The 20,318-nt window shown below is 47.9% G+C and overlaps 2 protein-coding genes and 1 long non-coding RNA gene across 4 annotated transcripts; 1 reads left to right on the top strand and 2 right to left on the bottom strand.

Moving 5' to 3' along the window:
• The first annotated feature begins 368 nt into the window (after positions 1–368).
• Positions 369–12,749, top strand: ogdhb (oxoglutarate dehydrogenase b). 2 transcript variants are annotated; one of them, XM_040169186.2, is made up of 23 exons: positions 369–556; positions 1,330–1,661; positions 2,630–2,776; positions 3,561–3,654; positions 4,971–5,086; positions 5,158–5,312; positions 5,379–5,525; positions 5,643–5,733; positions 6,034–6,213; positions 6,310–6,438; positions 6,525–6,704; positions 6,981–7,133; positions 7,441–7,543; positions 7,628–7,756; positions 7,852–8,002; positions 8,389–8,516; positions 9,382–9,560; positions 9,646–9,717; positions 10,088–10,213; positions 10,289–10,361; positions 10,484–10,638; positions 11,765–11,919; positions 11,994–12,749. In XM_040169186.2, the coding sequence occupies exons 2-23, from the start codon at positions 1,464–1,466 to the stop codon at positions 12,097–12,099; spliced, it is 2,967 nt and encodes a 988-aa protein (XP_040025120.2). In that variant the 5' UTR covers positions 369–556; positions 1,330–1,463; the 3' UTR covers positions 12,100–12,749. The 2 variants fall into 2 exon arrangements, with proteins under 2 accessions (XP_040025120.2, XP_040025121.2); XM_040169187.2 differs by lacking the exons at positions 10,088–10,213; positions 10,289–10,361; positions 10,484–10,638; positions 11,765–11,919; positions 11,994–12,749 and adding an exon at positions 9,813–9,992.
• On the bottom strand, positions 8,197–10,616 carry LOC120813073 (uncharacterized). Its single transcript, XR_013452614.1, has 2 exons — positions 10,015–10,616; positions 8,197–9,899 (listed from the first exon to the last, which is right to left on the bottom strand). It is a non-coding gene; the product is annotated as an uncharacterized LOC120813073 (long non-coding RNA).
• A 457-nt stretch (positions 12,750–13,206) lies between the features above and the next one.
• pargl (poly (ADP-ribose) glycohydrolase, like) lies at positions 13,207–19,110 on the bottom strand. Its single transcript, XM_078088685.1, has 16 exons — positions 18,961–19,110; positions 18,130–18,403; positions 17,870–17,995; positions 17,705–17,794; positions 17,527–17,598; positions 17,336–17,422; positions 17,065–17,225; positions 16,908–16,987; positions 16,747–16,819; positions 16,068–16,143; positions 15,842–15,989; positions 15,114–15,192; positions 14,929–15,037; positions 14,586–14,682; positions 14,379–14,507; positions 13,207–13,998 (listed from the first exon to the last, which is right to left on the bottom strand). The coding sequence occupies exons 2-16, from the start codon at positions 18,388–18,390 to the stop codon at positions 13,880–13,882; spliced, it is 1,707 nt and encodes a 568-aa protein (XP_077944811.1). The 5' UTR covers positions 18,391–18,403; positions 18,961–19,110; the 3' UTR covers positions 13,207–13,879.
• Positions 19,111–20,318: the final 1,208 nt, after the last annotated feature.

Here is a 20,318-nt window from a genome sequence, read left to right as displayed (position 1 = left end):
CGTGTACTTAAGGATGTACTTAAGTTGACTGGGGTCGACGTGGCGTATTTTGCCGATGGTACTTAAATACAGACTGTTTCTTGTGAGAGTAATTCAGCTGTTTTATTACTTTGAATATTTGATGAATACTTGATTAAACCATGTTTAATCTTGAAACACAATATAAATATAAGGGTATGAAATCATTTTATTTATCTCGTCTTACACTAAAATGTGTCATAGTCTCTCGATTCATTGTTGAAAACATTTCACTCTTAAATAAAGTGCTACTTAATGTTTAATGTTTCAACCCATTTGACGCGACTGGAGTGATTTTCTGCTGACGTCGACGGCCATCGTGACGTAGATCAGCAGCGGAGTGACGTAGATCAGCACCGGAGTGACGTAGATCAGCACCGGAGTGACCAAAGTTCCGGCGCGCGCGCCTCACCTTGTCGGTCCCGCAGCAGAGAGTGAAGCTCCCGCACGCGGGAGAGAGTGCCGCTCGTTTACCACACCGGGAGGCAGCAGCAGCAGTGGCGGCGGCGGCGGGGGGGGCGGGGTGAAGCAGAGAAAGGTAACGAACTCCTTAAAGTTTGAGTCGAGGCTTAACGGACCGAATGTCGCGTGTTTGCGTCCCGCGCGCGACATCTGAACAACTGTGTGTGTGTGTGTGTGTGTGTGTGTGTGTGTGTGTGTGTGTGTGTGTGTGTGTGTGTGTGTGTGTGTGTGTGTGTCAGAAACTAGCGTTCCTGTCGTTGTGGGGACACGCCACTGTTATTGGGGACAAATGTGTTTAATTTGACGGTGACGTTTGCGGGTTGTGACGTGGTGGACGCGTGTGTGCTGTTTTGGTTTGAGGGTTTATAGTATTTAACTTCTTATGTTTGTTGGTCTGAAGGTAAAACCTCCTCCAGTCTGGTCCTCTGTGCTATTTTTGTTCATGAATATGTCGCTCATTCTCTTTCTTATTATTTTTAAACATTTAATGAGCAATATTTGAGGGAGCTTGAATTATATGATGTCCTTTGCCAACAGCTGCTTCTCCTAGATTGTTGTACATATGACAACAGGCGGCTTGAAATGAGCTGTAAGGACACGTGTTCCTTCAACACAGAGCTGTGCCACTAGAACACCAAATGTGGATTTATTCACCACGGAAAATAGTCCATAAAAAGATTTGGCTAAACGCTACCAAGCCCATCTGTAACAGAGGCTGCGTTCTGTGTAGTGACCAGCAGGGGGCGACTCCTCTGCTCCCATAGACGTCTATGAGGAAATGACTTCTCTCTGGATTTATTCCCCCAGTAAACATTGTGAACATGAGTTTGATAAGTGTCTCTACAACAGCTCAACGGGGTCCGACGGACGCCGTCGTAGGCGAAGGAGCCGAAGAGCAGTGGACCCCAAAGCAGGAGGAGTGCGGAGCCGCGTGGAGGTCGAGGTCAGGGGGGGTTGTGAGGAGCTGAGGCTGAACCGCGGCCATGCTCCGCTTAAGGACTACAGTCGCGAGGCTTCGGCCTTTGGCGGCCTCGCGGGCGACCCCGAGCCGCTCGCGGCCCGGAGGGGCGGCCGCCAGGACGTTGAAGACGTCCGCCGAGCCCTTCCTCAACGGCGCCAGCTCCAACTACGTGGACGAGATGTACTACGCCTGGCTGGAGAACCCCGGCAACGTGCATAAGGTGCGCCTTTTTGTCACCCGTGATGTCACACCCGCTTCATTCAGGGCTCGAAAACCAGATTTTTTGCTCGTGGACGCATGAAAATGTTGGAGAATCTTCGTGCTCCCTCTCGTTGAGTACAGATGTCTGTAAGTCTCAGTGGGCCAAAGGTACCAAGAGACGCTGCTGCTGGTTGTGTGTGTTTGAACAGCAGAGCAAACAGTGAGCGGCAGATAGCCGAGACAAAGACCGTCCCAGCGATGTCCAGCGATGTCCAGCGATGTCCAGCAACGGATAAAGACGTTGTTAGGAGTCTATAGAGGGACGTCGGCCCAAAATACAAAACAAGAGATATCAAAATGAATAAGTTACAGTCGGACAGGAAGAGCTAAACGTGTTCTGTGGATTAGTAGATTCGCCTTAAATACACTTTAAACTGTTTGTGAAAATACAGAATGACCCTCAAGTCGATTCCACCCACAAAGATGACTTTTACTACGGACTTGTTTGTGTTTAATATTCCACCACTCCCCTTTAAAGGGTTCAACATGTTCCAAAATGATCTCGACTTTGATTTCACAACACAAACACACACACGTCTGCAGCATTTACAGTTGGGAGGCTTTGCTCATGGGGGGGGGGGGGCAGATAAGATAAGATGATCCTCTAGTGGGGAGATGTACAGGACCCACAGCAGCATCGTGAAGAGCGGTGATGAAATAACAGGAGAAATCCACAATAGCTGAGATATTAAGTGTACAGGGAGAAATAAAATGCGTGTGATGTCAGAACTTCTTCCCAGGTTTCTGTCTCAGCGAGCGACGCGGCTACGAATGCAAATGTCGTCATTTTTAATAACATCGTGTCTTCATATTACAAGATATTCAGCTTGAAATCACATTCGTTGTCGGTGTTGAGCCTCACAGCCGCTGACGTGTGGCCCAAGCAGCGATCAAACGGCACAAAGTCTCTCGTTCTTTCTCCTGCAGTCGTGGGACGCGTTCTTCCGTAAAGCCCACCAGAGGCCGCCCCCCCCCGGTGGGCCCCCCGTGGGACGAGTGGTGGGTTCTGGGCCCAGTGTGGAGAAGCTGGTGGAGGACCACCTCGCGGTGCAGTCGCTTATACGAGCGTACCAGGTGAGCAGTAGAGTCATTTCCTCATAGACGTCTATGGGAGCAGAGGAGTCGCCCCCTGCTGGTCACTACAGAGAAGTAGAGTCATTTCCTCATAGACGTCTATGGGAGCAGAGGAGTCGCCCCCTGCTGGTCACTACAGAGAAGTAGAGTCATTTCCTCATAGACGTCTATGGGAGCAGAGGAGTCGCCCCCTGCTGGTCACTACAGAGAAGTAGAGTCATTTCCTCATAGACGTCTATGGGAGCAGAGGAGTCGCCCCCTGCTGGTCACTACAGAGAAGTAGAGTCATTTCCTCATAGACGTCTATGGGAGCAGAGGAGTCGCCCCCTGCTGGTCACTACAGAGAAGTAGAGTCATTTCCTCATAGACGTCTATGGGAGCAGAGGAGTCGCCCCCTGCTGGTCACTACAGAGAATGCAGCTCTGTTTTTTTTGAGTCTCGTCTCAAGAAAATCAGATAGTAAAAGTACTTATCTCAGGAAATTCCCACTTCATACTGTTATATTATTACGTACAGTATATAATAGTAATAGTATTGTAATTTAAATGTTTGTTATCAAGATAATTGTAACAAAAAGTAATTGCAGCATTAAATGGTTGTTCAGTCCACGTGTGTTTAGTAAATGTGCCTCGTTGCCTTTTAGACGGACGTTGGCGTTACAGACTGTGACCTGTTTACTGCTAACAGAGTCAAACATTAGCACATATTCCAGGAAGTAGTCACCACCGGACCCGTTAACCCACCGAGCCGCGTGCTCCCCCCCCCCCCCCCCCTCTGCAAAAAGGTACGAGGACATCACGTGGCCAAGCTGGACCCGCTGGAGATCAGCTGCGTGGACTTGGACGACGCCCCCTGTGCCGTCGGCTTCCAGAACGTGGGTGAGGAAAAGTGACGCGATGCTCCATGAACACATAAGAGCTTCATTGTTACTCAACAACCATTGATGAACCCATTCACATGTAAAGTATTACAGCACGAGACGGTTTATTTGATTTGTGTTCATGGCTCATTAATGTCTCCGTTCGTGGTTTATCAGCTTATCAGCTAGTTCTGTCTTCTGGGAAAACTAGATAAGAAGAATCAGGAATCGTTTATTGCCATAATATGTCAGACGCACAAGGAATTTGACTTGGCGGTTGGTGTGTAACATCAGACAGTACGCACACACACACACACACACACACAGGACTTCATATTGTTCTTTATTGTTCTTTTATTGTTTTCATTACCACACATCAACATCAGTCTAATTGCAGCGGTGGAAAGAGCTCAAACATGTTGGAAGGTGTGTGTGTGTCTGTCTGTGTGTGTGTGTGTGTCTGTGTGTGTGTGTGTGTGTGTGTGTTTGTGTGTGTGTGTGTTTGTTTCATGCATGCCTGCAGCAACGTGTCATTGTGCCTCGTGAAAAGGTCGACCTCTGAGTGGAGGCGGGCCGATTGTTATGAGCTGTGAGAGGACGTTTCCACGGTTACAAGTGCCATTGTTCCCTTTCCAACGGGGGTCGGACCAGAGGCCATGTGTGTGTGTGTGTGCGTGTGTGCGTGTGTGTGTGTGTCTCATTATGAGGAACCCCTGTGGGATCGGGTGAGAACCTTCATCCTGGGTAGCGGGTTCCTCATGATCTCACTGACTGGTCTCGTCTCGGGGGGGGAAGTGTGATGAAAGCACATCGAGCCACAGGTCATGTGACCTTTGCTCAGCATCCAGCAAAGTCAAACAGGAAGTATCCGCTTCAGTAAAACCTTATCAAGGACGTCTGTCTGACTGAGGGGCGTCTAAAGATCCCTTATGTAACACCTCCTCTGCTGCACGGCGTCTTATCTCCTCACATGCTTTAGATAAAGAGAACACACAACAGAGAGAACAGGTTCCAGGCGGAAACCCCACAAGCTGGTTTTTCCGGCCTGATCGGCATCCTGATGACGCGAGGAAGCCTTCATTTGACTTTAGGCCTCATGAGGGATGAAAGGGTTAAATCACTGCACCGATTTTAACACACAAAGCTCATCTGACCTGTTATTCTACTATTGATTAACATGATGGAAGTTTCTGAATGTTGAAGAAGGATACATGTTCTCAACTGTGGGGACTTTCTTATGTCATTCATGAGCGTAAATAAAAGATGTTTGACTTTTGGTCAGAATGACCGAGCGAATCGTCAGTGGTCTGGGAGTAATATTCCCCCCTCTGACAGGTCTGTACGGCCTGGCCGAGGAGGACCTGGACAAAGCCTTCCGTCTCCCCACCACCACCTTCATCGGGGGCGGCGAAGGCTCTTTGCCTCTCAGGGAGATCATACGGCGCCTGGAGGTACAGAGAATTACAAAAAGAGAGTATGACATGTATTATTATTTATATATAAACGAATTCCCCTCCTCCAGACGGCCTACTGCCAGCACGTCGGGGTGGAGTTCATGTTCATTAACGACGTGGAGCAGTGCCGGTGGATCCGGAGCAAGTTCGAGACACCGGGAGTCATGCGGTTCAGTCTGGAGGAGAAGAGGACCCTTTTGGCCAGGATGGTCCGGGCCACGAGGTCCGTCTGAGTTCGCGGGGTTGGTTCTGGGTCTCGATGTGTGCCATTAACCGCCTGGTCTCACAGGTTTGAGGAGTTCCTCCAGAGGAAGTGGTCCTCGGAGAAGCGGTTCGGCCTGGAGGGCTGCGAGGCGCTGATCCCGGCCCTGAAGACCCTCATCGACGTGTCGAGCCAGAGCGGCGTGGAGAGCGTTGTCATGGGGATGTCTCACAGGCAAGGCCTGACCACACCACGCCCGACCTCCAACGGGTCGACGAATGGAAGCGTGTTACGTTTCTTCCAATGACACTATTGGTCACACGGTGCCGAATATGTGCTTCTCCTTTCCAGAGGGAGGCTAAACGTTCTGGCGAACGTCATCCGGAAGGAGCTCGACCAAATCTTCTGCCAGTTCGACTCTAAACTGGAAGCAGCCGACGAGGTTTGAACGCCTGAGAATCATCTTCAGAACCACAACTTTCAGTTTGCAGCTTTGTTCTGGTATTGATCTAAAAGAAACACGATCTGACATGTCAGAAAGTGAGATTTACAGCCGTTGCTTTAATATAGCATGAGCTAAACTAAGCTAAGCTAACCAGCTGGAGCACAGTCCCATCTAACCCTTCACAATAAAGCTACGCTAAGTTACCACATTTTGTTAAACTTTTCTTTTTAAATTGCTCGACTTGACTCGGATCAGTTCTCCTAAACGAGAGGCGTCCCCTCTTGTGTTGCTTCCCAGGGTTCCGGTGACGTGAAGTATCACCTGGGTATGTATCACAAGAGGATGAACCGGGTCAGCGACCGGGAGGTCACCATGTCGCTCGTGGCCAACCCCTCCCACCTGGAGGCCGTGGACCCGGTGGTGCAGGGAAAGACCAAAGCCGAGCAGTTCTACTGCGGCGACGCCGAGGGCAAACGGGTACAACCTGTTTTACACGCACATATTTGTGGGGGGAGGACGTCCTTTGCTTGTGTTGCTAAAGCGTTTCTACCCCGACGACTGATGACGTCACAGGTGATGTCCATCCTGATTCACGGCGACGCGGCGTTCGCGGGCCAGGGCCTCGTGTACGAGACGTTCCACCTGTCCGACCTGCCGTCCTACACCACCCACGGCACCGTCCACGTGGTGGTGAACAACCAGGTACGGCACCGGGCCTGGAAGAGTGCAACCAGAGCGGGTTCCTCCGGCCCGACTGTTTCTCATGTCGCCATTCGTCGTCCGCGCAGATCGGCTTCACCACGGATCCCCGGATGGCTCGCTCCTCTGCGTACCCCACGGACGTGGCCCGCGTCGTCAACGCTCCCATCTTCCACGTCAACGCCGACCACCCCGAGGCCGTGATGTACGTGTGCAAAGTGGCGGCCGAGTGGAGGAGCACCTTCCACAAAGACGTGGTCGTAGACCTGGTGAGAGTCCCCGGTCTTCTCCCTCGTCCTAGATACGGCATTAGCAGTTCCAGAGGTGAGGACGGACTGAAGATAAGGGGGCCCCGGCGCCATCTTGGTCTTCATCTGACAGAATGTCTCCTGTAACTTGACCCGCCCCCCTCTTGTGTCATAAAGAACAGTTGAATATCGCGTGAACCTTCTGATGTGTCGGCGATACAGCAGCTTCATTACGGACGTATCCGTGGAGCACCAATCAGCTCTGAATGTCTGACCTCTCGGCTCCGCCCCTCCCAGGTGTCCTACCGACGCAACGGCCACAACGAGATGGACGAGCCCATGTTCACGCAGCCGCTGATGTACAAGCGCATCCACCGGCAGAAAGGAGTCCTGCAGAAGTTCGCCGAAAAACTCATCGGAGAGGGCGTGGTCACGTTGCAGGAATACGAGGTGAGGGGGGGGCTCCTATCGACGCCATCTAATAGAGCAGTCCGATGCACGGGAGACCCGCAGACCAAAGTACCTCTGAGAGGTTTCAGTCTTCTCTTTAGTGTGATTGCACCAGGAATCAACGAGCATTCATTAAAATAAATATGGAAAAGGTCTAAAAATTTTCAAGCCTCGTTTTAAACGACACTTTGTTAGATCTCGTTGTTTTTTAACCCCGTCGGCGGATGACGGGTTCCTGACCTTCTGAAAGCCAGTCAGGGTTTGTGCCCGAGGAAACCTCTCACATGACGCCATCGGCCTCTTTCAGGAGGAAGTGGCGAGGTACGACCGAATCTGCGAGGAGGCCTACGCCCGCTCCAAAGACGAGAAGATCCTCCACATCAAGCACTGGCTGGACTCCCCGTGGCCCGGTGAGGAGTCCTCCTCCTCTGACCCCCCCCCTAGTGCCAACACCCCCGTGTAGTCTGAGCCGTGACCTATTTGTGTGTCCGCAGGTTTCTTCACACTGGAGGGGCAGTCTAAGAGCATGACCTGCCCCCCCACCGGCATCAGCGAGGAGGAGCTGGTCCACATCGGGAGCATCGCCGCCTCAGTCCCTGCGGAGGACTTCACCATCCACGGAGGTGCTCGAGCCCCTCCCCACCCCCCACCACTAAAAAAAACCCTCCAAGCGTCTCCTTTTCCAATCTGTGTTGTGTCGCCTCCTTGTGGGCCGCAGGTTTGAGTCGAGTCCTCAGAGGCCGAGCGAACATGGTGGACCAGCGAGTGTGCGACTGGGCTCTCGGGGAATACATGGCCTTCGGCTCTCTGCTCACAGAGGGGACCCACGTTCGCCTCAGCGGACAGGACGTGGAGAGGGGAACGTTCAGGTAGCCGACACGGGAAACAGGAAGTGCATCGTGTCTCTCTTGGGATTGATGGAGTTCTTAATGCTCTCTTTGTTTACATCATTTTGCTTAATCTTTCCTGTGATGTGGCCGATTGAGTGGACTGTTTTACCGGACGGTCCTTGAACACACCGTGTTTGACCAACTGTTCCTTCAGAAAGACGCCAAGACAAATCTTAAAACTGTGATATTTAATCTCATTTAACATACCTGTTCAAAACAGATCCTTTGTTCTCTTCTTGTCATGATGGTTCCGTTTATATTTAAGTGAAAAACAGCAAAGAAAACTGTGTTTCTTAAACCGCATCGGCTTTTTGTCAGTATTCTTATATTTATACAAGTCTCTATTCTGTGATTCTGCTTCACAGCCACCGACATCACGTTCTTCACGACCAGAACGTGGATAAGAGGGTCTGCATCCCGATGAACCACATCTCCCCGGATCAGGCTCCGTACACCGTCTGCAACAGCTCTCTGTCGGAGTACGGCGTTCTGGGTGAGCTTTTACGTATTTAAACGCACGGGGGGTTTTCTTGTTAATGCATGTGGCATCCTTTTAATTTTTTTGGAAGTTAACCTTCATCTCCTATAATGTGTAAGAATTGTGTTCCATGCATTCTGTGTAGTGACCAGCAGGGGGCGACTCCTCTGCTCCCATAGACGTCTATGAGGAAATGACTCTACTTCTCTGTAGTGACCAGCAGGGGGCGACTCCTCTGCTCCCATAGACGTCTATGAGGAAATGACTCTACTTCTCTGTAGTGACCAGCAGGGGGCGACTCCTCTGCTCCCATAGACGTCTATGAGGAAATGACTCTACTTCTCTGTAGTGACCAGCAGGGGGCGACTCCTCTGCTCCCATAGACGTCTATGAGGAAATGACTCTACTTCTCTGTGGATTTATTCCCTCAGTAAACATTGTAAACATGAGTTTATGTCTCAGTCTCTAGTTTCAAGTCTTCTTCAACACAACATGATGTTCATTTAGTGAATTATGGGCCATTTAGAGTCAAACAGACCATGAAGCAGGGGACGCTTTAGGGCGGGGCTACAGGCTGATTGACAGGTCTGTAGCAGAGACGTATATGTCGCCATTCCATATATGGTCACTTCTTGTTTATAGGTTGCTAAAAAACAAGATGGCCACAGTAAAATCCCCATACTGGAGGCTTTACAATACACAGTGACATTATGAAAGCAAACTGACATTTAAAGGGTTATAATGGTGATTATGATCCCGACTGTTGAAGTTGGGTACAATATATTTATTAAAGGGAGGCACGATAAAGCCGCACAGAGATTAGCAGGAAGTTAAGATGGCGATATTTGTTGGCCGCCGCTGACGCCGCTCTCGCCTGCAGGTTTTGAGCTGGGCTTCGCCATGGCCAGTCCCAACGCGCTGGTGCTGTGGGAGGCCCAGTTCGGAGACTTCCACAACACGGCCCAGTGCGTCATCGACCAGTTCATCAGCTGCGGTCAGGCCAAGTGGGTCCGGCAGAACGGCATCGTGCTGCTGCTGCCTCACGGCCTGGAGGGCATGGTGGGCACGGAGAGGCGGGTCCTTTCACCCCGACGCCACAACCAGTCAGATGAGTGTTAACCGCGGTTCTGTCTGTCCGCCTCAGGGTCCGGAGCACTCGTCGGCCCGCCCCGAGAGGTTCCTGCAGATGTGCAATGACGATCCTGATGTTTTCCCTGTAAGTATAGATCAGAAAACATCTACGCAGTTAGATGTTAGTTTGGCTGAGCGTGATGATGATGAGAATCATGAAGCAATCATCTCATTCTCCAGATATTCTTCCTCTTGCTCCGGCTCCTTCTCGTCCTCCTTATTCTCCACATCTTCCTCTTCTTCCTACTCCTCCTGCTCCTCTTCCTCCTGCTAGTGCAAGAAAAGAGTTCAATCCAAATGGAGAAATATTTCCATTGAATTTAAAATGAAATCCCAAAACTACTTTGGGAGCGTTAAGACGTATTGAGTTGATGTTTCACACCTAACCAACAAACAAAGAGCTAGATGGAAGCTCGTCTCCGCTCCTCACAGCACCTCCTCTGTGCTCCTGTCAGACGCTGTCGGCCGACTTGGCGGTGCAGCAGCTCCACGACTGCAACTGGATTGTGGTGAACTGCTCGAGTCCCGCCAACTACTTCCACGTCCTCCGCAGGCAGATCCTGCTGCCCTTCAGGAAGCCCGTGAGTACTCCGGCTCGCCCGCGGACTCCCTCGCCACAGGACCGGGTCACATGATCTCTCTCTCCACCTCCCCAGCTGATAGTGTTCACTCCCAAGTCGCTGCTGCGCCTCCCGGAGGCCAAGTCCAGCTTCGATGACATGCTCCCAGGTTAGGGACGTTTGTGGTCTTCTTCCTCCCCCGCTGTCTCCCGCCCCCTCATCCTGCGTGTGTGTCTGTGTGTGTGTGTGTGTGTGTGTGTGTGTGTGTGCGTGTGTGTTCCCCGCCTGCAGACACACACTTCAAGCGTTTGATCCCGGACGCCGCCGCCGACCCGGCAAAGGTGAAGAGAGTCGTCTTCTGCTCTGGAAAGATCTACTACGAGCTGATCCGAGAGCGCGGGAACCGAGGGCTGCAGGAGGAGGTGGCCGTGGTCCGGGTCGAGCAGGTGAGGGGGAGGGAGGGGAGAGAAGGGGGATACGGAGAGGATGTAGAGGAGGATGAATGTTTGGGGTGTACGGGAGGTTTGAAACCATCGTAAATAAAAATGATAAATAAGACGTTCTATGGCTCCCCGGGGAGGAGGGAGGGCTGATGGGTGTAACGATTCATTTTAACAACGATTCAATTCGAATGGCGATTCATGGTCGCCGATTCGATTCATGGACGATCTGGGTTCATTTAGAACGATTCGATTCAGTAACTTTACTGGACAGTGGAGGCAAAGTTTCTGAGATCCCTGTTGTTTCTTGTAAGGAAATCAGGTTTAAATTAATGTATGGATATTATAAACAAGCAAACAACAATTAATGGCAAATGTATTAACCTTTTATTTGAATCAAGTTCCATTTTCATTGTAAACATTAGACAATAATTACACAATGTTTGGATCAATTCACAGACACCTCATTGTAGGGTTGCACGTCTTTACAGGTAAACTTGTTGCTGTGATGTTGAGTTTGGTGGTGGAGGCCTGAGGCGTCTGCAGAGCTGAGTTACCTGCTGCTGCTGCAGCGGTGACGCTGCTGGAGGTCCTGACTGTCGGCGCTGTTTAATCCCACGGCGCCTTAGTAGACGGCCGGAAAGATTCCTCGTGTTTCTGTGGTTTTTATTCGTCTTCTACATATTCTACAAACAGCGAGTGACTTATTTAGAACACCTCCGTGTTTGCAAAAGCCCAAATGTTTCCACTGGATCGATGAGTTGGTTTGTAAATGTCTCGCTCGCAGTCGTCTCCTCCACGCCGTGTGTTGTTGTTGTTCAGAGTTTCGCGCGGCGGCCGCTGCGTACTGATGACGTCACCGACAGGCAGACTGAATCAGTAACGTTTAAAAACAAACACACACACACACATCCACGCCGTTGTTGTACTTAAATCCAATGTGCAGTTTCCAAGTATCGATACAATCGATTATGTACCATTTCAATCGATTTGTAATCGATACATGTCGTCTGGAATGCCGATTTGCGGAGCACAGATCGATTCAGTTGGATCGCAGGAATATAAATCGATTGATCGATTCACTGAATGAATCGTTACACCCCTACTAATTACCCCCCCCCCCTCCTCTCAGCTCTCCCCCTTCCCCTTCGATCTGGTGAAAGCGGAGACGGATCGCTACGCGGCGGCCGACCTGGTCTGGTGCCAGGAGGAGCACAAGAACCAGGGTTACTATGACTACGTCAAGCCCCGCCTCCGCACCACCGTGGGCCACGCGCGGCCCGTCTGGTGAGTCCCAAGGAGCGATTTGGTACCACGCGCATGGGTATGCGTGGACTTCATTATGTGTGTACATGTTTCAGGTACGCGGGTCGTGACCCGGCGGCGGCGCCGTCTACCGGGAACAAAGCGACTCACTTGGCGGAGCTGCAGCGGCTGATGGACGCGGCGTTCTCAGGGAAAGTCTAGTGGGGGTTTTATTATCGCTTTCTATTTTTTACACATCAGACCTCGTTACCGTGACGACCTCGTGTTCGCAGCTACGGCCTCTGTTGTCGAGTTCAGTGCTTTTATTTTGAAATGAATTGTAATATTTATGATAATAATAACGCACGTGCATCTGTCAGATACCGTAATCAATCCGCTGCTGAACAAAGGTTTGAACCATTTATTGATTTCCTAGAAATGTGTCATTTACCAGCTCACTAATATTCCACTTGTATTCAAAATTTGACAATATTCTGAATGTGACGCGTCATAATGTGTCAGGTTAGCCGCACGCTAAGGCAACCAGCGGCTACTCCTCTTTAAATGGGATTGATTGACAGCCATATCGGGGGTTATTTGAGATGATTGTCGGGATATTTAAGAATGTTTTTGCGTGATTCCTCCACAAATTGAAACATTAATTAAATCTTTAATTCAGAGAGTAAAAAAAACACACAACATCGTATCCAGTCATCTTCATCAGAAGTGCCGATTCCTTGATCTCGATTCCTTGATCTCGTTTCCATGACGACGTCACGCCAAGAACGAAGAACGAACTTCAGCAAAAAAGTTGTATTGTATTTATTTTCGTGACGTGTTTTGGATGAATAAAGATTGTAGTTCCTGGTGAATTGTGTTGTCTGTTTCAGGTACTACTGTTCTCAAGTACAAGTACTTCCTATTTGCTGCTACTTTATACAACCAGAGGGGAAAAATTATCCTTGACTCAATCCTCTTGGTCCAGTTTAAACTATTGAAGGTCTCTGACTCTTAAGACTGGGATATTTGAAGTAGAGTATTTTTCTTTAGAGTATTTTCACGCCTCAGCATGAGAGGTCAAAGGTCGTTTAGAGGTATGACAATTGGGTAGTTGCTAGAACTATAAGATTTATAATAAAACCACAATAAGTGACTATATATACATATATACAGAGGAGGACGTAGAAACGGCGTATACGTCACTGGTACCACCCTGTCAATCATTGTGTAGCCCCGCCCTAAAGCATCCCCTGCTCTATGGTCTGTTTGACTAAATGAACATCATGTTGTGTTGAAGAAGACTTGAAACTAGAGACTGAGACCATGAACTCATGTTTACAACGTTTACTGAGGGAATAAATCCAGAGAGAAGTAGAGTCATTTCCTCATAGACGTCTATGGGAGCAGAGGAGTCGCCCCCTGCTGGTCACTACAGAGAAGTAGAGTCATTTCCTCATAGACGTCTATGGGAGCAGAGGAGTCGCCCCCTGCTGGTCACTACAGAGAAGTAGAGTCATTTCCTCATAGACGTCTATGGGAGCAGAGGAGTCGCCCCCTGCTGGTCACTACAGAGAAGTAGAGTCATTTCCTCATAGACGTCTATGGGAGCAGAGGAGTCGCCCCCTGCTGGTCACTACAGAGAATGCAGCTTTTCAACCTTAAGGAATCAGAGGTAGCAGCCAACCTTTATCTTTAGCCAACTTTGAATGTTCTTCTGCAGCAGCTGACTGACTCGTTACTCCTCTCAGAGTTTTTATTGCACGAATATTCTAAGACTAAGTACTAAGGAGTTTATTCAGAGGAGAACTTGGCCAGTTAGGAGAAATCACAAAGACACAAAGAATTATAAAAATAAACCTTTCAACGCTGGTAAAATTATTCAACAAAGTAATGTGCAAACCCCAAAAAATACCTTTACCACCAAAAAAAACCAAATCGCAATTCTTCATCACTGTATAAAAAACATTCGTGTTGGATTTTAGTGCAACGCCTGCGTCCCTCCTCACAGCTGACTCCTGGAGGGCCCGATGCTGGTCCAGATGAAGTGGAACAGGTCCACGTGGGAGCCGCCCGACGCCTGCTGAGCGGCGCAGAAGTCCTCCAGGAGTCTGAACAGCTTCTCTGAGGCGGAGAAAAAAATCAGAAAAAAAGCAACAAGCTAGCATCTGAGCTAACATGTGAGCTGACCTCTGAGCTAACACCTGAGCTAACATGTGAGCTGACCTCTGAGCTGACCTCTGAGCTAGCATCTGAGCTAACATGCGAGCTAACCTCTGAGCTGACCTCTGAGTTGACCTCTGAGCTGACCTCTGAGCTAACATGTGAGCTAACATGTGAGCTGACCTCTGAACTGACCTCTGAGCTAACATGTGAGCTAACATCTGAGCTGACCTCTGAGCTGACCTCTGAGCTAGCATCTGAGCTAACATGCGAGCTAACCTCTGAGCTGACCCAACTAACAAACTAATCGGAGCCGTCTCAGGCTGGTGCAGGTTTCTCACCGACAGTCACCCCCTCCTCCACCAGCAGGTGGTGCGTCCTCCGCAGGCCCAGCTCCAGCTCCTCGTCCCTGAAGGTGAAGAAGGCCAAACCCCTGCCGGCCGCCGCCGCCGCCATCAGCTGGATCGTGGCTACGGGAGGAGGCAGAGCTCAGGGCGTGTGCGTCTCCTCGGGTGGCCATGAATCGACGGGGGTCATTGCCTACGTACCTTTGAGCTGAGGGTCTCCGTTGAAGGCGCCGCAGCCCCACTTGCCCGTGGCGATGTCCGGCTCGTCGTGGTCGCGACGCTTGAATCCGCAGAACGCCTTCAGGGACGAAATGGCCAATAAGGATAATAATCAAATCCATAAGAAGATTTGAGAGTGAGTCTTTTGTATTGATAAACAATAGATATTTATTATGTTTCTTATTTATTGCACAAAAAAAATCAGACTGTAGGACGATCCTTGAAAAAAAGCTGAAATTGATATTAAGTATATTTATATATTAGAAAAGAGTCATAATCAAAATAAAATAAATGAGGCTTCTTTAAAGTGTACAGGGTAAATCACCTTGTTGAGTTCCCGCCTCACGCTGATCATGTTGTATTGATCCCTCCTCTGTTTGAAGTGCACCGCGTCGATGGCTACGATCTGCCTCTGCAGCCGAGCCCACGTGTCTCTATGGCAACGGAGAACCAGGACAATGAGAAAGGAACAGGCAGACGCGTCGGGGCACGCGGGAGGGCCGGGCGTACCTGCGCAGGACGTCTTCGTGAGGGCCGGCCCACTCGAAGCTGTCCCCGAAACCCGAGTAGGAGCTGAACTGCTGAGAGCCTGAAAAACACTTCCTGTTTGAGACTTTCTGCTGCCATTGGTTCTTTTAATAACACGTTGCTTCATCGTCTGTGAAAAGGAAATGGTCAATTTCCAAAACTAATTAATATCAAACTAAAAAGTTTGATCATCTATATATTTGTATAGAAATACATATATATTTTTTGTTGTATTTTTCAAAATTATTTGAGCTTAATTACATTTATTGGGGGGGTTGTTTTTTAAAATGTTTTTGTTTTTTAAGCTCCTTACATCACTAATTTTCTTTAATTCCCTGGATTTTATTTTCACTTCAGTGTGTGTAAATACAATATATATATAGAAATATATTCTCCAACAGTCTAAAATATAAAGAAAGTGTATAATTACAAAAACAAAATTGAATCATTGAATACAAAACAATTTAACTTCTAACTGACATTTTACAGAAATAAAGAAAACATCTAAATTGAACATTTGTTTGGGACTATTTTTATCAGCAGATTGATCCACACTTGGACTTAAAATGAGCAATTCTTTCGATCAAGGTCGAAATGTTTAGTTTGACAAACAACCCGAACCCACAAAGTTCAGCTCACACAAACACTGAGTAATTCCTTGTGTGGTTATTGATCTTATTCCTGCCGATCAATGTGCCGATCAGTTCTACCTGTGACGATCAGACACTCGTTGTCCGCCAGCTTCTCAGTGAAGAGGCGAGACACGATCAGCTCCGGGTTCATGAGGAACAGGATCTCCTCCTGCACCAGACCAGAACCCAGAACACCTCCACCGATCCAGCTGGAGGCAAAGTCCACCTACACACACACGCACACACACACACAGTGTGAGAACTCGCTCCGGACTCAAGCGGCTGGCTTGCTGTCGGTTCTCACCTGGAGCAAACCAGTGCCTTCGGTCTCAATGGTTCCGTGTGACGAGACGTAAAGTTTATTCATCTTCTCTTTACAGCTGCAACAAAAACAAAAAAGTCAGAAATGGTGACTTTTGCTAGCCAATAGATATGGATGCCCCGCCCCCCTCCGTGTTCAGTAATATTATTTGTATTTTTCTCTCATAATATTTTTTCACCTTGCATATTTTTACTTTTTTTCAAAATACTTTTTAACCTAATATTTTAAAACTTTTCTCTCATAATATTTGTTCACCTTACATATTTTAATTCTTTTCAAAATACTTTTCAACCTAATATTTAAAAACTTTTTCTCTCATAATATTTTTTCACCTTACATATTTTACTTTTTTACAAAATATCTTTCGACATTACTTATTGTGACTTTTTTCCCATCATATTTTTTTCCCCAAAATATTTTTCAACCTAATATGTTTTATTTTTTTCCCCCATATTTTTCAGATTACACATTTATTTTCAAAATATGTTTTGACCTAATAATTTTGACTTTTTTTCCCATAATATTTTTTCACCTTACATATTTTGACTTTTTTTCAAAATATCTTTTGACCTAATATATATATTTTTCATAATATTTTTGGACCCTACATATTTTGTTTTTTAGTAGTTAGTGTAAATCCTAGTGGTATTAGTGTTATTACCTCCCCCAGTTGACCAAATCGGAGTCTCTGACACAGCGCCTTTCAAACGTCACCAGTCCTTCAGATTTAGTTTCTGCAAACAGACATTACAGATGTTCACAGACATTACAGATGTTAAAACAGGATGAGGAGGAGGAGGACGTTTTAATCTCTGTACTCACTCTCCTCCGTCATCACGTGGAAGTAATGCAGGACGGCCCTCAGCTTCTCCTTCTTCCGCTCGGACCACTGACCCAGCAGCCTGCAGGCAGAAGGACCAGGAAGAGGTCACCTGACGGTGCCCTGACTGCTCTGACGGTGCCCTGAGGGTGCTCTTACCTAGTGAAGTTGATGGAGGGGTAGTGGTGGTACTCGGCGGTGGAGCTGGTGGTGTTGCGGTGGGGGAAAGTGCAGAAGAAGGCGTTGGCGAGGAGGCAGGATATCTGCACTTGGGACAGGGTGACGGAGGCAGCTTCGCCCCTCCGGAGCAGCGGGACGCTCTGAAAGAATCACCAGGTGTCATATTCATATATCCATAAATAGGGCTTATTATTACTACAACTCTCTATGTTCATATGAACGATTAAGGTCATCATCATCATCTTCAAACCTTCTTCACGTAGTCGGGAAGACGCAAAGCCAACGCCGCCATCTTTGGAAACAATTTGGGGAAATAATTTTCCGTCTCCGGGACGATCTGGGGAAAAAACACTCCGGTTTGTTATCGATAGATAGATATTAGATCCTAAAAACTAAAACCAGAAAGGATTCAACTGGCGATTGAAGGAGATGACCTCTGACCTTCACAAATCTGCAGAGGGCATCGAAGGACCACTGGTCTTTGTAACTGGGGTTGTATTTCATGACGGCGCCCTAACGAGACATCCAGAGAATCAGGTTTATCCTCAAGAAGCTTCTCGTCTGTTTGCTTTAATAGAAGAGCATTAGACATCTAGGTGATGGTGGCAAGCTTCTTCACCTCGACGTCCTCGGCGCTCGCCGCCGTCTTCCTGGCCAGAGCGCCGAGCTGCTTGGAGATCACCTCCCACCTCCTCACCGGGGCCGCGGCCTGCAGACAGGAAACAGAGGAGGTGTGACTCACAGGCTCCGCCCATCGCTGCCACGTGCACGGCGTCAGGCGCACCTTGAATGCACCTCCAGGCTTCACCATGAAGCTCGACGGGGAACACGGCATCTTCACAACGCTGCTGTTCCACATGTCGGCCCCCTGCTGAGCCACAAGTCGTCCTTCGCGGTTGAAAACATCCACCTGAGAACAAAGCGTTTTACTCATCGGGGATCAAAGATGATCATAACAGCCTCTGCTTGCTCCACTCTCTGACCCTCCCATTGATCAGGTGACCTTCTGGCTCCTGACCAAAAGGTCAAGTCGACGAGTCTCACGTTTACGAGGACGGCGGCTGTCTTGCTGAAGGTCAGGCGGTCCCGCCTCTCCTCGCTACGGGGGAGGTGCTTCAGATCGGCCAGTACAGTACGGCCCGACGGAGGGACGTCCCCCCTCAGCTCCTCGCCAGTCCTCCTCCTCACAGCCGCTGGGCTGGAGCGTGGGGAGGGGGAGGGGGAGGGGGAGGGGAGGGGCCGGCCTTCACCCTGCAGCACCCCTCTGATCTGGGAGCTGTCGTTGTGGTGGTCGCGTCGCGCCATCTCTGGAGGGTCACTGGAGGGGAAAAAAGGGGGAGGAAGTCAATGTGAGTAGAAAGTAAGGGGGTGGGAGGGGGGGGGGGTAGGACCACCGGTAAAAAGGATAGAATTCAAACTAAACAAGGTGACTAAATGTTGGCGTTATATTTATACATTTAAATGCATATATATAATGTATACATACATATAATGTATACATACATACATATAAATGCATTTTGTAATATATATATATATATATATATATACATAGTAGGTAATACAGTATATATTTGCTACATTTTTGCTGCAGTCCACAGGGGGCGCCAGAACCAAAGTTCTGTTCAGTTCTAGTAACTTAAAATAAATAGAGGATCAGCAAGTACGTTTATCCTGCAAATTCTTCAAAAGCATGTGAAAGCCCAGAGGCAACTATCACTATTTAAATACATAAAGACGGGAGATTCTGTGTTGTGTTGTCACCGCCCCCCCCCCCCCCCCTCCTCCCCGCCAGAGGATCTGTGTATGACGTATAATATCTGATATTACCCATCACAAAAGTACCACAATGAAAAGAACATTAAAGTGACTCACGGCTCAGCAGCAGGTGCGCTCAGATGTCACGTGACTGTCCTAAATGTCGCCGCTCATCGATGAAGCGAACACGTCTCGAGCCCACGAGCCGACGGGTTACTTTCACTTTGAGGCGAAAACGAAAGTACACCGAAGTACTGCGTTTTATACTTCTATTATACACGAAATCCTGCTGTGGAGGCGCATGAAGTAATTCTATATGAATATAATGAGCATGAACTCATTTCAGAAGGTGCATAGTCACAGTATTTCATTGAAAAGAATTTAAGAAAAATAAATATATTAATTAGTTCATGGCACTGTCTGTGTCTGAAAGTACTACAATTGTACTGTATTCACCGTAGGGTGACTATATTTTTCAAATGAATGTGGTGCTGTAAAGAAATACAACAATTTTCTTGCGAAGTATAAAGTATTTGAATATGGAGTACTTTAGTGAATAATTATAACAGACAAGTATTTTTAATTGAAGCAATATTTAAAAGGTTTTGATCCCAGGATAATACAGGAAGTACACGTTGATACTGTTTGCACACGGGGACGAACAACACGCGTCAGGTGGACTTTGATTAGTGAACACCAGGTGGCAGCAGCAACATAATAAGCTTATTCATCTTCATTTATTAGTAATAATAATATGACAAAACAAATATTAATAATAATAATTGTGATTATAATACAATTGTATTATTAATGCCATTTTATCATCAACAATATAATTAAATAATTACAATAATAATAATAATAATAACAATAATTCCAAATTATAAAAAATAAAATACAAAACCACAAGGTCAAATACAAGAGTGAAAATGCAAGTGTTTGAGGAGTGTATAGAAATAATATTACAAAGCTTCCTCACACACCACAGAAGAAGAAAGTCCCCAAAAACGAAGCAACAGATGTTCAGCAGATGTTTAATGCGGAATCGACTCTAAAACATTACAACACCTTGCGTGTGGGGAGTTATTTCTGCATATTCATATAAAAGAAAATGATTTATAGGAGCATAGTCACGTGTTCATATGACAATACTCATGTGTTCATATGAGCAGAGACACATGTTCATATGAGCAGTCACGTGTCCATGTGTTCACATGATATGCTGCGCAGTAACATGTGGCTTCGTTTTAACTCAACATGAAACGTTGAGCGTCTGTTTGGAAACAGCAGCTTGGGCAAGAAAAGAACGGCAGAGGACCTCCCTCATCCTGTGTGTGTGTGTGTGTCTGTGTGCGTGTGCGTGCGTGTGTGTGTGGGTCAGCCATTTCCCCGGAATGTTCCTCCTCCTGCCAAAGAGAAGTCACTACAATGGTATGTGCACACACAACACACAGGCAGGCATGACTTAAAAAGGC

The sequence above is a fragment of the Gasterosteus aculeatus genome, chromosome 14 (assembly GCF_964276395.1).
Source record: "Gasterosteus aculeatus chromosome 14, fGasAcu3.hap1.1, whole genome shotgun sequence".
Lineage (NCBI taxonomy): Eukaryota > Metazoa > Chordata > Actinopteri > Perciformes > Gasterosteidae > Gasterosteus > Gasterosteus aculeatus.
Note: the sequence above shows the minus strand (reverse complement) of the source record. Positions and strands in the feature narration are given on the sequence as shown.

Bases quoted from the DNA above. Each gene is read 5' to 3' on its own strand.
- ogdhb (XM_040169186.2), top strand. From the start codon at position 1,464: ATGCTCCGCTTAAGGACTACAGTCGCGAGGCTTCGGCCTTTGGCGGCC. The intron at 6,214-6,309 runs GTACAACCTGTT...ATGACGTCACAG, and splicing joins GCGACGCCGAGGGCAAACGG to GTGATGTCCATCCTGATTCA. The intron at 10,362-10,483 runs GTTAGGGACGTT...CCCCGCCTGCAG, and splicing joins CTTCGATGACATGCTCCCAG to ACACACACTTCAAGCGTTTG.
- pargl (XM_078088685.1), bottom strand. From the start codon at position 18,390: ATGGCGCGACGCGACCACCACAACGACAGCTCCCAGATCAGAGGGGTG. The intron at 17,996-18,129 runs GTGAGACTCGTC...CTTTGTTCTCAG, and splicing joins CAGCCGCCGTCCTCGTAAAC to GTGGATGTTTTCAACCGCGA. The intron at 16,144-16,746 runs GTAATAACACTA...TTTTTGTTGCAG, and splicing joins GATTTGGTCAACTGGGGGAG to CTGTAAAGAGAAGATGAATA.